The 18330-nt window shown below is 45.6% G+C and overlaps 1 protein-coding gene across 1 annotated transcript in view; it reads left to right on the top strand.

Annotated features, from left to right (window-relative positions):
• Positions 1–18330, top strand: part of LOC126266832 (protein jagged-1b) — a 521463-nt gene that overhangs the window by 482258 nt on the left and 20875 nt on the right. The window contains exon 7 of the mRNA XM_049971392.1: positions 15896–16132. Within this exon, the coding sequence (XP_049827349.1) occupies positions 15896–16132 (237 nt within the window). The remainder of the gene's footprint in view (positions 1–15895; positions 16133–18330) is intronic.

The following is an 18330-nucleotide window of genomic DNA, read 5'->3' on the forward strand; positions in this document are numbered from 1 at the left end:
TTTTTATCCTCGCTAATTTCCCTCTTTAATTTCAGTCAGTTATGAAAAACAAATCATCGTCAGATTATCGATTTCTGCGCATAATCACCATCTTTAAATCTGTCAGGCGAAAGGAAACTATAGATAACTTCTGGACAATCTACAACTTGCTAACATATTATAGATTAAAGAAAAGGCTCTAATTTCGTATACAGTGTGTTTGTTTTAATTCATGCTTCGTATGAAAAAATTTATCCAGATAGCTGTATTAATACGGGCCACACCCTAACCCCCCCCCCCCCCACCCCCCGTGGGACAATTTTTTGTTTTCACATGGGAACACTCTTTTTTTATTGGAGATTGTGGTTCTACGCCAAAAAATACCTAGAGATTATAAGAACTTTTTTTCAGTCATAGCAGACCGCGCTGTAATCGACAGAATTGATTTTTTTCGGGTTTTACAATTACGAACAGACTCATTTGAGTCTATATTACATTTCTGATAAAAATTAAACTTTTTGTTATAAACAATTACGATTATTTGAAATATATAATTTCGTTCTGCCGATTCGATTTCACAGTAAAAGTTTACGTTTAGACATTTAAAAGTCTGGCAAATAAGCTACTTGCAACGAAACATAGTTTTCCGTTCCCTTTGGGGTTGATTTCAGTCAGCCCACATGCCATAAGGATGCTTGATTTCTGATAGTCCCCTGAATCTCACCACTGGGGCCACAGTACTAACTACCACGAATGGAAAAATTGTTTCAGACTATCCCCTAAAAAGAGGAAAATAAAACGTTAACCCCCGTGGGGGATGGGGAGGGGAGGGGGATTAGGCGGTGGTCAGTTTCAGCACAGACAGAGGTCTCCTATGAACACATTAACTTTTCATCGGGAACATTATTTTCACACAACGAGTATTTTTCGAGATATTTTGTTTTTCCAAGTGTACAGGAAACGTAAGCATAGAATTTCATGAAACATACCCGATCTAAACAGAAAAAGCCCTTATTCACCTAATATGGTGGACGCAAAACGATTAGTCTATACTGACAGGCGATGTCCGCTTAGTAGTGCAGTACGACCGTGCAGAAAATAATAGTTTGTAAGGTTTGTGTCGTATTTGTGGGAAGACTGTTAGAAGCAGAAAAAAATCAACACACTAATGTTCGTACATATTGAGGTATCTGATATAAAAATATCTGCACTTATGCACCTTACACCATGTATATTATTAATTGTCAACTGCGACCGTTTTGTTGTGAGCTGCAAATGAGAAGACGGCGGCAGGTGTACGCGAATAAAGCCGTCCGTCCCGAGGGTGTCAGCAGCGACGAAAAATTTGGGTGTACGCCCGCATCGCCTCATAGAACGACACCGACAGGGTGGCATGATGGATGGCCGGCTAGGCCCTCGCGACGCCTCCATCCATCAGCCAGCAGACACTAAGGATGACCGCCATTACTGCCGCCGCCTCTTCCCGCTCGCAGGGGTGGCCACCCTCGCACGAGCATCTTGCGCGTGTCGCCTGCTATACTGAGCGCGACCTTTCTCTCCACAGGGCAGAAGCAGCAATACTTTTATTCGTTACTACTAAGACAGTCCTACAGGAAGTCCTTGACACCTGGCATCGCTTTTGACAGCCCTCAATTGCGAAACGCAAACAGTTGTAGGTGAAAACAATAGGCGTCTATAGAGCTACGAAGAGGTTTTCTCTTAGAGCTGTGCACAAAATCACGTTGTAGACATGTAGGCATCCACACAGCATACAGAAACTGTGCGGGACCATCTCACACTGAGTCACCTGCAGGAGTACATATAAGGTTTCGTTTCTAAATAGAAAATTGCAAAATGAATACCCGGGCAATGCCGGGTTTCTAAGCTAGTAATGAAATTGAGTAAAAATAATAAACGTTCAACCAGCACTGCTTGCGTAAGGTCATCAGTTCGAAAATGTGTGGATAACGGCGAGGTATATAATATAATTAGTTCTTACGTTCTGGGCGATTGCTTTTTGTCTAAGTACGAGGCGTATTCCGAAAGTAATGTCCGATTGGTGGTGAAATGGAAACCACAGTAAAAATCAAACGTGTTTTATTTGCAATAGTTAGCCACACCTTCCAGCACTGTCTCTGCATAGTCTCGGCTCCGTCTGATACATTTGTCGTAGCGTTGTACCAACTTTCCAATACCCTCGTCATAGAAGGCAGCCGCCTGCACTTTTCGCCGATTCTCTACGCCGATCTGCAGTTCGTTGTCTGTGCCAAAACATTGACTTCATAGCCAGCGGTTCTTGTCAGCAGAGAGGAGAATCAGAGGGAGAAAAGTTTGAGCGGCACAGAGGGCGTTCAAACATTTTCCATTGAAAACTGTCATGGAGAAGGATATGCATGACAGTCATGTTATGTGGGCTGCATCATATCAGGCGAATACTCCCACGGGCACTCATATTTGGCGGGAGGCACTGTCTTTTAGGCAACTTTACGGGCTCACTGTGCGCTCAGAACTGAAAAGACAGACGTGACGCGATCAATGGGCACTGTCCAACACACCTATGCAAAGTTTTATCGGATTTTCACTGTGGTTTCCATTTCGCGACCGATCGGGCCTTACTTTCGGGATACGCCACATATTGGACTCGTGGTGTCGTCTATCACTCGAGAAATCTACTTTCCTTTCTGTATCCCAGTAACTTATATCCGAGCGGGATAGCGCAGTGGTTAACACCACTGGACTTGCATTCGGGAGCACGACGGTTCAAATCCGCATCCTGCCATCCTGATTCAGGTTTTCCTTGATTTCCCTAAGTCACTTAAGGCAAATGCCGGGATGCTTCCTTTGAAAGGGCAAGGCCACTTTCCTTCCCTATCCTTCCGTAATCCGAGCTTGTGCTCCTTCTCTAATGACCTCGTTGTGGACGGGACGTTAAACATCAATATCCTTCTCCTCCTCTAATTTCGGAGCCATCTGAAAGTGATAAATAACAAAAAGCAATAAAAGAGTGACAGAAGGCTGGCAAAAACGCGCGGGGCCGACGATGACGTCTCTCGCGACATGAGGCAGTATCGGCCAACAATGAGAACGGCTGTTGTCGGATCACCGCGTGCTCGGCTGGCGAGTTGTTCGTGGCGGAGGGAAAGCGGATAATGGCCAGCCAGGGGCAATGTTGCGGTAGCCGCCGCAGGATTACAACGCCACAAAGCACCGCAGGGCCCTATGCGCTCACTTTTTTTGGCGCGCCGGTCGCATCGCGCGCTTCGAGTGGCCCATCTGTTGCTCCCACGGGGCGATACCGCTCAGCCCCCTGGCGCTTAAAAAAGTCGCCGCACAATAGGCGCTCTGATTGTCGCGGCCTCTTCGCACAGCGGCGACGCACCATTTCACCGCAATCGCATTACGTCTCTATTAACTCCTGACTAACGTCCCGGAAGGCAGTCTGCACGGCGTGGAGCGATACTGTTGCCGACATCTGGGGAGCTCCATGTCGTCTAGCTCACATAGCCACTTGAGTAAAGCACTGGGTGTGTGCTCGTGTGCCTCTGCCACTAAATTTTAGTCTGCAAGCTACCACACGGTGTGTAGTGGTGAGTACAGTCACGGCCCTGCCTACCTCTCCTAATCGCTGATGATGCCCCGACAGGCCGACGATGTAAGTATACCTTCGTGAAAGCCCAAGCTCTTGGAAGTGCACTGTCGTGATCATTATGGCATATCTATATTACTATGCGACTATCCTGGAACCAAGTTGCAGGTTGTCTATCCAACGATTTTCAGGGTCGATAAAATTTGATTTTCATTATTTCACGTAATTGTCGCAATTAAAAAATTAAGTTGCTGTTATAACTATATAAGTTAAAAAGTTTCACATAATAAGAAAAGTATTACTGTTAGAAACTGTGTGTTCGTCTGGCCGTAGTGTAACTGACGGCGCGCAAATGCCGCAACTTTATTCATCCAGTATTTCAGAATGAGAACACTTAGCGACTTCCATCAAACTTTACACATAATTTCAAACCTTTACGAAACTTTTCCTAGCTGACACTTTTCACAAAATGACGAAAGGAGAAAAGTTTATAGCTTACTACATTTTCGCTGCTGTATGCAGTAAAAACTTCAGCGTTATGGCTTTTTAATTTTTTATGCCTTTACTACTGACTCTATTCGCAACACTGTTTGCGAGCAGAATCCACGTGTGCCACTGAGTATACTTGCAAATACGCAGTTCAGGTAATGCCACGCCATAAACATTTAGATGCTTAAACCCACCGGGTGCGCCCACACACAGAGGTCCAGTGTGGGCTGTAATCATTGCATAGCAGCGAAACTCGGTAGATATTCTAAGGAGCTAATGTGGAACTGATTTATGCAGGAAGAAAATTAGTTAAAATTTTGGCCACCGAGTGCAAATCTGGCGCTGTGAATGCAAAAAAGACGTATAAAATTGTTTCCGTATGTAATGAATCAGGAACGGGCCATGAGCAGAAAAGACCAAACAAATGAGAAAGACTTATAGCTGATTTTATTGTTAACCGTCGCTTACACAGTTTGTCCAGTATGGGCCCCGGAGACGCCGACGAGATGCTGCGTCCGTAAAACGACGTGATCAACAGATGATCGCAGCAGTTTCGGTGGAATCTGAGGAACTGTTCCTGTATACTGGCATTCAGGTCAGCTAGAGACCGAACGTGTCCCTCTTAAAGACGTTCTTCTACGGTAGATATCCCCAGAGCCAAAACTCGCACGATTCAGACCAGGTGATCCTGCAGGCCATGTATCTGGAAAACGTTTGGAGATAACACGTTCATGAAAGCTTGCATTAAGCAGACATTTCACTGGGTGAGCGACATGAGGTGTTGCATTTCTCCATGTTTTTTCTGTCTCTTCCTTAACTACAGATTCACCTTTTAATGCCAGCTTTGTAGGTCGACTACCAAGCTTACCACTGGCGTAATAACGGAACCGTGACGTTTACGGTTACCTAAGACGCTTTAATGAAGAAAAGAAAATATATTTATTATGTAAAAATGTGAATGGATGAAAATGGGGAAGAAATGGCTTTAAATGTTTATGTTATTTGTTCTTTCAGTACGAACTTTGTTGTAGAACCCCTTATTTACGTGTGGTAATAAAAATTCATTTAGACAGAATTAAGCACATTTAAAATTACGTGAACCTTAGCAACCCTCTCATGCTGATAAATTCAAACTAACTGATTAATAACATTTATTTGAAACTTATTTAAATTAATTTTTTTACGTATTTCGGCCTTGGCACACATTTTCTAGATGCATCGGGTTCTTAAATATTTAATGAATTCTTTCCCAGCGTTAGCTATGGAACACAAGACTGTCTCTGTTAGCATAAAATGGTTAAATATTGCCAAGCCGACTTGAACGTTTAATTATCCTTGGCAAAACAGACTTCACTATACGTTTAAGTTATTTGCTTTAGAAATGGAAAGAACCAACAGATTAACAACTTCAAAGTTAATTATCCGCCTATGAAATCACAAATGTAAAACCAGTAATAAATTCAGTCAGCCTCAGGATCGCTGTAAAAGAAAAATATTTCGTTATTCACTGCTAATTTTACCTGCTCCCGATTTACGGGTTTGGTTAATTTTATGGTGGAACAATTTTTTAAATGTGCCGCCGCTGCAGATTGTTCGGTCGCGGCACAGCCCAGCAACACCAACGATAATAGCTAAAAAATATTACAATCGTAAATACATCGAGAATATTATTACAGAAAATATTACAATAATAACCAACGTCCTCTACACAAAATTAAATAACATTTTTTGTTAAACAGTTACAGTACATACGAATTGCTTCATAGCGGCGTACATAGTACAATTAAATGTCGTTTCATTTGATTAATAGTGTGTGCGCTGCCAGGAAACGTTACAACGCCTAGTGGTCATCTCCAGTACTCGGTGTGTAGTAGCACACATTTCGCACCTTTCATGGTTTTGCGACTAGCTCGTCCTTTGAGTGCGCCCCGCTATCTGTAAGTTGTTTCTTGTTTGTGATTATACATCGAAGAGAACATCCGGTTCGTTTGTCCTAAGGGTTAGTTGTCTTAAAAATAACGTTTTGTGTGTCGCAAGATCAGATTTTGTACTAAATAAGGTAGTTTCTGTCTCTAACGACCGACAAGAAAGTGTCGAATCACCTTCTCTTCTTAGCAGCAGAATTACAGTTTCATCATGCTTCCGGCCTGAACAATGACATGCTACATCACCTGCAGTACGAATTGCACTTTTTTTTCTGAAAATACTTTTGCTTATGTTAATTTTCACGTACTCGATTGTATTTTACGGATAAGCTGCCACGAAGCCGTTCTTCATAACCTGGAGGCAGGTTTGGACTTGGAAACCAATCTTGTTTCCTGTGGACAATATGCCGCCATCAACGTAGAAAAATGTTGATGATAACGGGTAGTGCCCCTTCTGGATGCTATCGTGGGCACTTCCTTACTCTGGTAACGGTATGTTGGGTAGAGAAAGTATTTATCTGCCTGTGAAATTTACAAATCTGGAGTTTAGTGATGGTATTGGTCAGGCTCCATATCAAGTAATACTACTCTATTCTCAGTATCGGGGAATAATATTTCCGTCTTGGAAAATGCAAAAGTAAAAAGATACGCAAATAAACCCAACGCCATTTCGTCAAATGTTATCTAGGTAATTGTAGGTGTCATAAAATACCAGCAACACTGCGTCTCATCAATAAATTCCATTCGATTGCAATGGATTTGCCACAGTTAACATGTACGTTCTTTCTTCCATCTGCTTTCTCGGAGCGCAAGGCGTTCTTATTTTTTTATTTTGACATTGAAGTAACCAGTTGACACTTTTTCCTCCTTGCGTGCTAGCAGTAATAGCAGTCTATTAGGACACGACAATTTTCTCCTCCGTTCCGGTCTCTGCCCGCTACAGTCGCAGATAAATGGAAAGATGACGGGTGGAACACAGCCACTCCGTTTGCTGCTGTAATTTCTTTCTCCATTATTTGATAGTCAATACAGAATGAACGCCCCCTTTGCCTAGCGATACCAGGGCAGAAAATTACCGTGCAGGAGGCAGTAAGGGAGGTGCTCTGCGTCGTCTCGGCGAGACAAGTCAGATCCTCCAGTTAAAGTTCGACAGCTCCACCATCGAAGGTTGCCAGCAAGCCAAGAACGGAAGCACGCGAAGCCCGGCGTAATTACGCTGATTAGACCTGATCATTTCTCTGTGCGCATCTGCTGGGAAGTGTCAATATTTTCGGATAACATCTGGGGACCACTTCAAGCTGTTGACCAAGAAGCGTGACGTGCAATGAACGTTGCTTCAAGTTAGAAGCAAGCTGCCTTAATAATTGGTTACGATCTGAAGCGACTTGTCTCCATTGCGGGGGAAAACTGGCAATTAAAGTGTCACCTGCGGAGCTTCAGAGATCGGACCGTTGTGATGGTCGACTACATTAAGCACACTACTGCTCTGGCATCTCGGACTACCTGGCGCTGATGCATGAGCGACGAAAATACTGACTTATTCACAAAGCAACCCGCGAACTGTGTTCATTATTTCAATCAATGCTGGTCATGCCAGAGATTTACCAAAGGTCCACTTTCCATTGAAAAGTTGTCGCTACAGGGAGCACTGGCAAAACGACAAGTTCTTTATCAACAAAAATGGTTCAAATGGCTCTGAGCACTATGAGACTTAACTTCTGAGGTCATCAGTCCCCTAGAACTTAGAACTACTTAAACCTAACTAACCTAAGAACATCACACACATCTATGCCCGAGGCAGTATTCGAACCCGCGACCGCAGCGGTCGCGCGGTTCCAGACTGTAGCGCCTAGAACCGCTCGGCAGCCCCGGCCGGCCCGTATCAACAGATGAACTTATTTTTACAGACATGAGATAAACAAGTGGTGCAAATCATAGCATATCTGGTAACAGCCAAGACATTACAATTTCATCATCATGAGTCGTTTGACATTCATTGCTCCCTCAAGGTCTCCTCAAGACTTTTTCCATGTATTAAGCTATATGCATCTGCGCTCCACTTGGATTATTTCTGACAACCTCGATCTATCTTCCATTGCAACGTCGTTTGGGCCTTACCTCATCTTTTAGAACGCACCAAAGGACTTCATGGGTTCATTTATCACCCATTAATTGGATTACACCTCCCGCCCACCAGAAGTTCATTTTATTGACAGTCATAATTGCATCTTCCATTCTAGTCTATTTCCTGAATCATTTATTTCTTTGCCTGTCTCTTCTAATAATGCCCAATATACTTTGTTCACTTTGTTTGAGTAGCCCTCTGAGCAGTGTAATCGTCTGCGTCGGGATGTAGTACAGTCTTGCTGTACGGCGGTTTTCATTTCTTTTCGACTCCACAAAGAATTAGAAGCTCTAATGGCTGATCATTTTCATCTGTTCGTTCGTTTAAATCAGGTACTTCTACCCTGGTACATCTAGACAGATTCTGCACGAGCCTATCGCTCTTGAATTCTACATCTACGTCTACATTTATACTCCGCATGCCATCCAACGGTGCGTGGCGGAGGGCACTTTCCGCGCCACTGTCATTACCTCCCTTTCCTGCTCCAGTAGCGTATGGTTCGCGGGAAGAACGACTGCCGGAAAGCCTACGTGCGCGCTCAAATCTCTCTAATTTTACATTCGTAATCTCCTCGAGAGGTATAAGTAGGAGGAAGCAATATATTCGATACCTCATCCAGAAACGCACCTTCTCGAAACCTGGACAGCAAGCTACACCACGATGCAGAGCGACTCTCTTGCAGAGTCTGCCACTTGAATTTGTTAAACATCTCCGTAACGCTATCACGCTTACCAAATAACCCTGTGACGAAACGCGCCGCTCTTCTTCGGATCTTCTCTATCTCCTCTGTCAACCCGACCTGGTACGGATCCCACACTGATGAGCAATACTCAAGTGTAGGTCGAACGAGTGTTTTGTAAGCCACCTCCTTTGTTGATGGACTACATTTTCTAAGGACTCTCCCAATGAATCTCAACCTGGCATTGTATAAGAATCACTCACTGTACGACGATTACTCTGTCCACATGAAGGTACATGGCATCAGTGTTTTAGACGACATCCGGCATGTCGAGAGGTTTCTGCGTGTCTTGCGTCACTCTGATAAACTTTCGTGAATTGTGTATGGTGTTGTTCGGGATCGCCGCGCAACCCCACGATTTCTGGACGTGGTTTCATCATGGTGTCGCCACCTGTTGAAGACACTTACCACAGCACACCTCGAACACCCGACACGTCGTGCAGTTCCCGTGCTCGTGCCGAGTGTCCGGGCCATCACAAGTAGTCCTCGGTCAGACTCAGATAGATTGCACGCCTTCCCCATCTAGACACGGGCCGCACGCTCATTGATACTACATGAACCGAGCGTGTTGCTGACTGGAAATCAAACCTCGCCATGTGACGCTGCTATCGCATGGTTTTTTTTATATCGATAGTAGGCCGGTGGTCATAATGCTGTGGCTAATCAGTGTAGTTCTTTCAGACTCAATGAGCCGTATAGAGAGCCTAGCAACTCTGTAGCCCGCCCTCCAACAGAAGCAGATTCCTGAGAAACTGACACTATGAGCAGGATGAAATTACCTACATAAGAGTTGAAAACGGCACTTTTACAGTGCCAAATACATTACACATATGAAGGCCACTTGCAACAGTGGCCGAAACAATACTTTTACAGGCAATATGACATACGTGGAAATGTTTTATTGCAGACTTCCAGGTAGGCTAGGAATTTATCCTGGACCATCGAGAGCTATAACTTGTACCCCCGAGAACGGGAGCCAGCGGCCTACGAGAGTGCCCATGCGAGCTTGTGGCAGACCTTTAGCTGAGCGCCACTGGAGGGCAGCGACCAGGTGAGCGGCAAATTTTTCGGCGTGGCGATCGTCCGAACGGTAGCTGGCGGGCGTCAGGCGCCCGTGCGGTAAACCGCAGCGGCGCAGAAGGGCACCCGCTGCTCCTGACCGCCGCGCCCAGACCGCTCTGGCCTTTCTGCCAAGGGCGCCACTCACTCGCCTCTGCTCTGCGCTTCTTTCCCACAGTCGCCAGCCGCTACGTGTCCGCCTTACACCTCTACGTGGTGCAGCGCTGCCCTACAGACACCACTGCACCCAACAGAGTTAAATTCTTCTTATAGATGGGATGGACACATATATTACCTTAGCAAAAGTATGCAGACGCCCCGACGTAATGAGGAATCGACCACTATATGTCACAAGAGGCGGATCAGCCAGCATTAAAGAAAGTAGATACTACTCTGTTCTTAGTACAGAAGTAGTAACAGCAGAAAGCTCAGTGACTTCGAACGTGGACTGGTAATTGGACGTCACCTGAGAGATGACTCCACGAGGGACATACCAACTTTGTAAAGCTTCCCAAGTAAACTGTTGGTGATGTGATAGTGAAACTGAAATGCAAAGGAACAGTCACAGCTAAACCAAGATCGGACAGACATCATGTACTGATGGATAGGGACCGTCGAGCATTACGATGGCTGGTTCTAAAATCTCTCACGTAATCAGCGAAAAGAATCACTCATGAGTACGAAAGTGCTACCATCAGTTCAGTTAGCATAATGACTGTGGAATGGGAAGCAGTGGTCGATCAGCTCTACAGTGGTCACTCAGCTCCTCAACAGTCACACTTTTCTATAGTAAATGTTAGACGGCGATTGAGGTGGTGTAATCAACGACTCCATTTGACAGTAAATGACTGGAAACGAGTGATTTAGAGTGACGTACCATACTATACCCTGTTGCAATCCAGGTGAAGGGTTGAGGTTTGACGAGTGTCTAGAGAACACCGACCTGCCACCATGTGTAGTGCCAACAGTGAAGTACGGAGGAGGTGGTCTTAGGACAGGTTTTTTTGTAGTGAGTGTGGGACTACGGACAATATCGCTAGCTCACATGTTGCGCTAAATGTCATCCCGGAGTTCGCGATTAGCATGCCGTCTGCGAAGATTCCGGCAGGGAACGAAAAGATGCGTGACGGAGGATTCTCACTGCAAACACAGTGACTGACACGGTCTCACAAATTTTCAACTGGGTTGAGATACTGGGAATCGGAGACAAATTAAAGTAGAGCGCTTCCATATGTCTACAAGGTGCAGTCACATTAGAGAATGAAGGTAAAATCTTCTAGGATGGTAGGCTGCATCATGTTACACTAAAATCTCGTCTATGAATTTACGTGTCGGCGCATCTAATCTTCTAGTGTTCGTGGTTAGTTTAACACCATAAGATCCGAAAGAATATCCCATCAGAGGGGCCGAAACGTCGATCACGTAGAAGAAGTAACGATTCTACAGATAGAAACACTATATATTTAACCACACTGTTAGCCTTGAAGGACATGCAAGTGAAAGATGTACCCTGCAATTGTAATACTTAGTGGTTCTTTTGAATACAAAAATATTGTATCCTATACGTAAAGTTCTATCTTTTTTCACCTGGGAAATACAGTCTTTTGAAATGGAATTACTCTTTTCTAAACACGCCGTACGTAGCCAATATATCTGATCTGTAGATCTTAACTAAAGAAGCTGTCACTCCAGCTCGTGGTAGCGTCACAAAACACTTGTTCGTGGGCAGAGATGCATTCGCCATCAGCTAAGACTGGCATAAATCTCATACATTTCTGATTATACTTTCCCGGCGATTCAGTTTTCTTGGCCGAGCAGCAGAGCACAAAACACCGATTTATAGAGACACTGAGAGATGTTCAGACGCCAGAAAAATTCTTTGCTAGCTCACCATCAAATGGAAGACCTGTGTCATAAATACCAATGCTTCTCGCAAGAATGCTACCACGCAACTACGGAGACAAATGGTGGGAGACATCTCGGACGGCGTTCGTAGTATGTGCATTTGCTCAGTATAAAGGTGCTGTCAGCAAAAGGGTAAAGAAGTTCGCTGCGAGCTACGCAGCTTCACAATTTTTTTTTCCGAGCAGGCAAGCCGGAGGCGGGTATTAGAGAGCGATACGTCTTCAACGCCCCGAGCAGACGACAGCTGCGTGCAAGAACAAGCACTCTCGTATAATTCTAACTGGTTTAATAACAGTGTTTGCATTTATTGCTGTTAAATCTCGGGCCGTATTGGCTCTTAAACGGCGGCTGAACAATGTCGGCACTTGTTCCGACCGCAGCGCGGCTGCCCGTTTTGCAGCGCAATAAACGCTTTGCTAATACGATGTGAGGGGCCCCATTTACGACCCGGCAGTCCCTCTTGCTCCCGTATTAACAGCGCAACCAGTCCCTCCGTCTCGCTCTCCCACCGCACCCCTCCCTTACGTGCTAATCTCCGCGTCGGCGGAGTTGGCTAAGCGCTACCGGCTTGCAGAGCGATCCGCCCGCCGATGACCGCCTCGCGTGATTAAGCCTTCCGGTAGCCGGAGCACGAGTTTCGCTAATGCAGAAACGACGTGTTCTGCACATCGTAATCGAACTCTCTGCAGGTCGCGGGAGCACCGAGATGGACTCAGCTGGCGTAATTCCGGTTCGCCCCTCCTTTTCTCCTCCTCCTAGTCCCTAGCGGAACTCCTTTTTTCCCACTTTTCTTGACCCGACCCCTCGCGGCGAGAGTCCACGAGGGAGCCGGTCAGCATCGCGATCGACAGACCGAGCAATCGAATTATGCCAGGATGATATTCGTTGCACGAAATTGCTTCCAATTGCACGTGATGGCGGTTGTGTATACCGCAAAGCCCCGCGTCTGCCCTCGCCCGGCGATGAATACGGCTTCTGTTTTTGCTGCTCGACGGATAGCCATTTTCGATTGGGAATAGCTAGGGACGCCATCGCAACAGCAACAACAGCGGGAGGGCGCCGCTGTGATTAGCCAGCCGCGAGCGCGTGCGATCTTGGCATTCTCTCTTGGGCTGCGTGTCCCGTGACCAGCGTGCCGCAGTCGCCGCCCAAATTTGGCCACGTTCGCGAGTGCGGCACGAGTAATTTGGGACCATAGTGGTCTGTAGCAGCAGCAGCAGCAACCTCCCTCCCTCCCTCTCTCTCTCTCTCTCTCTCAGTCCCTCTCCCTCTCTCGCGTGATGCTCGGGTCCGCCACAAATCCACAGCTAATTCGAGCCACGAACGCGCGCACGATTATTAACTGGAGGATCATTATTTCGAGAGAAAACTTCCCTGCCCCTTTACCCTTGCTCCGAGTAACCCCGCTGTGCCGGTAAGGTTGGGCCGGGGAGGTGGGGAGCAGCGGCGCGCGTCCGGCTCCTTCTGGGCGAGCCCTGGCGGCGGCGGAAACAAAACAAAATCGGTGTTGGAGCCAGTGCGAGGTCGGCGGCGCTCGCCGTTCCCGAGGCGGACCCCAGCGCGGGCCGGAGAACAAGCTGCGGCTTCCGTACTCTGCTCCCACGTTCTTCACTCCGTATTTAAGTCCCGTGCTTAACATTTGCCAGACATTACCTCTCGTACGAGGGTACATCAAAAAGTTATGCCTTCCGTATCGTAGACTACAAAATTTAATAATGAACACATAACAGGGAATTAGTACATATCGTAGCCTAAACTATACTCTACACAGCGCCACCGTTCCACATGCAGTGCAGTTGTACACATGTACGCCAGCGTTGTATCCTGGCATCAAACCTAGCTGGGAAAAATTCCAGGTTTGCTTCTTGACCCATTTTTCGCAGAATGATTTTAAAGCTGTTGACTGTAAACTCTAATGCGTCTGTCTCCTCGAAGTACTTCATCAGCGCATCCTTCAAATGGCTCTGAGCACTGTGGGACTTAACATCTGAGGTCATCAGTCCCCTAGAACCTAGAACTACTTAAACCTAACTAACCTAAGAACATCACACACATCCATGCCCGAGGCAGGATTCGAACCTGCGACCGTAACGGTAGAGCGGTTCCAGACTGTAGCGCCTTGAACCGCTTGGCCACCCCGGCCGGCTTAGCGCATCCTTGATTGGTATCTGTAACAGGTGTCGTAGGCCGCCAGCTGCAGTATTATCTACAATGTCTGTTTCTCCGTTACCAAGCTCTTTCACTCAACGCCGGACATCACCGATGTCCATTACAGTGTCACCTTCATGGATGAGATTAAAATAGCTTTAAAATCATGGGACAAAAAGCAAAACTCTGATTTTTTTTTCGAATTGGTTTTCGAGCCTGGGTTCAACGACGGTGCAAATGTTTACAAATGTTTGGTGACTATGTTCATTGGCAGTGTTGTGTAGACAACATTTCAGGCCATGATCTGCACCAAATCCTCTATTATATGTTCATTATTACTTTTTGGTTCACCCTCATAGTACAACTCCATGAACTGAGCTATTGCTTTGAAACCCAGTTTCCTGCATAGGCCTCGTAGTCTTAGGATCAATTTTCGGCAACTAGAATATTAATTCTTCAAGTTACTTACTCAGTCAGAGGAATTTTCTAGAAAGAGAATACGTAGCCATTCAGGATGAAAAAAACTACGCACTCCTATTACCGATATATTTACGCAGTTGTGCTCATTCCTTGCCTCGAAACGGGACAATAATATTTTATCATCGTGCTTACACTGTCGCTATTTTGCATTATAAGAGAGGTATATTTTTCTCTAACTAAAGAGTAAAATTTAGTCTTCACCTTCGAATGATAATGTCAAAGGAGAACCATCAACAAACTTCAGAATTCGGCCCAGTTATGATGCAAATTTCAAATTCGCAGTTATTCGTCTGTATGTAATAGAGGTTCTTCCAAAACATAGTTTTCAAGAAGTGCTGCGTCTCCAGAAAATGAATGGTAGCCAGGGTAGTGTAATTTGCGAGTAGACAGACGAAAATACTGTATATTTACAGCAGTACTGCGCAAAAAAACAATCTTGCTTATCTCCTGCACTTCACGAGCTGTATACATATTTATTCTAAATGTTATTTAACATAACAACTCCTGAAATTTAGTAGATGAAATTGTTATTTTCCACAGGACTGCTGCAGCATCCACACTGCAGTCGATGTTTTTAACGGCGTTTAGATTTAAATGCGTATTACACCAACTTAAGATGGGCGGAAGCTCGAAGCGCATCTTGGTATATATATAAAAATACGCAAAAAGGAGCTGGTTGCTGAATTTCTTTAAGTAGTGTAATCCACAGTAACGCAGCTTCATAGCCAGTAAAATGGTGTCGACATTTTTCCCATTGTTGTGTACAAAGAGTGATCAGGAAGAAAGGTACATGCTTTGGAGGGTGGTAAAACTGATGATTCTGAAAAAAAAAACTTCAAATGAATGTCCTTATCTTAACCGTGCCCGATATACAGCTGTCTGAAAGTCACAGTCGTGGAGTTTTTTCTTGGCCACCGAAGTCACCCGATCTTACTGCATTAAATTACCCGTACTGTTGTAAGATTGGCTTAAGAGCGAAGTCTACAAGCGCGGAATGGACGCAGAGGAAGAACTTCTCGCTCGTATTTTACATGCTTTTGCTCAAATAAAGGATCGTGAGAAACAGCTCAGATCAGCAACATAGCAGCTGTCTACGACAGCTACAAAATGAAATGCAGTTGACGGTGAACTTATCGAACACCTTTTGGGAGAATATGTACATAATTAAACGAAACATGAGATCACAGTGTTTCATTTACTATCACCTGCATTTGCCCCTTTCCCCACTGCTTTTATTAGTTTCCTCGGAAACTGTTAAGAGCAGGACGTATGTCCATGTGACTTTTTTTTGCTCAGTATCACTAATATTACCACCCCTCAAAACATGTACCTCTCCTCTCCTGTGTGTTCGTTGTGACGTCGACAGCGGACCTTTGGTTCCGACCAGTCAATGACGCCATCTACGACATGGAAACTGAGATGAGCTCGCCACTGAAATGCTGCCGCTTCTCTCGTTTCAGACCTGAACACTTGCGGGACGCTGGATCCGTGCCAGAACGGAGGCACCTGCGAGAACACGGCGCCGGACCAGTACCGCTGCACTTGCCCTGAGGGCTTCTCCGGCCTCAACTGTGAAGTCGTGGACAACCCGTGCGCCACCGAGCCCTGCGCCAACGGCGGAACGTGCCAGGAGAGTGCCAGCGGACAAGTCAACTGCACGTGCGCGCCCGGCTGGACGGGACCCACCTGCCTCGTCAGTGAGTACCAGCTTCCTACTTAGCTGCTTCCTACAACAATACCAACGAGTCAAATGGCTCTGAGCACTATGGGACTTAACATCTGATGTCATCAGTCCCCTAAATGTGGGCAAAGCAGATGGGTGTAAGGCCTCCCGTCTGCAGCGCCACGACGCTGCGAGCTACCGCTACCGGTAGCTCTTTGCGACGTACTGCTAATTTCCTAAACGACCTTCGATGCAGCATGTATCAGGCATTGAGCTAATAAGAACAGATTTCTAGGTAAGTGTAAATATTTAAGGAGTGTGAAAGAAATTCGAGAAAAGGTCACACAGACAGTGTAGCTCATGCTGAACTGGCACTGCAGTCAGGCACTGCGGTACCTCGCGGGTCCCATCATTTTCATGAGAAATCACACCAGGCGCCAATTATCTATGGAACGGATAACATTCATGCCTCCTAATAACTTTCCTTCTATGTGCTGCTTAAGCCGTTTGGGTTATATGACAATTTCGATATTCTGTTAGCTGACGTTGTCTTCTGAATTTTAATCATAGTTGTATGCAGCGGCTCTTAAACTAATTAGCCTATACGCGAAACGACTCGTCCAGCCGTGGATACATGGTGCTACCGGTGCGAAGCCTGAGAGGACCGTTAGTTTCTACTAAAGCAAGCAGTCACCAATCCGAAGAGCTTGTCCCCCTTCTAACAGCCGTGTACCGCAAGTCTTTAGAGGAACGGAAGGTTCCAAATGATTGGAAAAGAGCACAGATAGTCCCAGTTTTCAAGAAGGGTCGTCGAGCAGATGCGCAAAACTATAGACCTATATCTCTGACGTCGATCTGTTGTAGAATTTGAGAACATGTTTTTTGCTCGCCTATCATGTCATTTCTAGAAACCCAGAATCTACTCTGTAGCGATCAACATGGATTCCGGAAACAGTGATCGTGTGAGACCCAACTCGCTTTATTTGTTCATGAGACCCAGAAAATATTAGATACAGGCTCCCAGGTAGATGCCATTTTCCTGGACTTCCGGAAGGCGTTCGATAAAGATCCGCACTGTCGCCCGATAAACAAAGTAAGAGCTTACAGAATATCAGACCAGCTGTGTGACTGGATTGAAGAATTTTTAGCAAACAGAAGACAGCATGTTGTCTCAATGGAGAGACGTCTACAGACGTTAAAGTAACCTCTGGCGTGCCACAGGGAAGGGTTATGGGAACATTGCTTTTCACAACATATATAAATGACCTAGTAGATAGTGTTGGAAGTTCTATGCGGCTTTTCGCGGATGATGCTGTATTATACAGAGAAGTTGCAGCATTACAAAAGTGTAGCGAAATGCAGAAAGATCTGCAGCGGATAGGCACTTGGTGCAGGAAGTGGCAACGGATCCTTACCATAGACAAATGTAATGTATTGCGAATACATAGAAAGAAGGATCCTTTATTGTATGATTATATGATAGCGGAACAAACACTGGTAGCAGTTACTTCTGTAAAATATCTGGGAGTATGCGTACGGAACGATTTGAAGTGGAATGATCATATAAAATTAATTGTTGGTAAGGCGGGTACCAGGTTGAGATTCATTGGGAGAGTCCCTAGAAAATGTAGTCCATCAACAAAGGAGGTGGCTCACAAAACACTCGTTTGACCTATACTTGAGTATTGCTCATCAGTGTGGGATCCGTACCAGATCGGGTTGACGGAGGAGATAGAGAAGATCCAAAGAAGAGCGGCGCGTTTCGTCTCAGGGTTATTTGGTAAGCGGGATAGTGTTACGGAGATGTTTAGCAAACTCAAGTGGCAGACTCTGCAAGAGAGGCGCTCTGCATCGCGGTGTAGCTTGCTGTCCAGGTTTCGAGAGGGTGCGTTTCTGGATGAGGTATCGAATATATTTCTTCCCCCTACTAATACCTCCCGTAGGCGACTGGAACAGGAAAGGGAGGTAATGACAGTGGCACGTAAAGTGGCCTCCGCCACACACCGTTGGGTGGCTTGCGGAGTATAAATGTAGATGTAGATGTACATATGGTCCTGTTGGAAGATTTCATTGCCTTCCTGTCAGTTTTGAAATGACTTACCCAGCCATTTGCAAGGGGACTTAACTGTTTAACATGGATTCCGAACCATGGTGCAACTCGGCATTTTCACATCTGCAAACATTCCCAGAAGGAAAAGAAGTGATAAATGACTGATAAAAATCCTATGATTG

The sequence above is a fragment of the Schistocerca gregaria genome, chromosome 4, assembly GCF_023897955.1.
Source record: "Schistocerca gregaria isolate iqSchGreg1 chromosome 4, iqSchGreg1.2, whole genome shotgun sequence".
Taxonomy (NCBI): domain Eukaryota; kingdom Metazoa; phylum Arthropoda; class Insecta; order Orthoptera; family Acrididae; genus Schistocerca; species Schistocerca gregaria.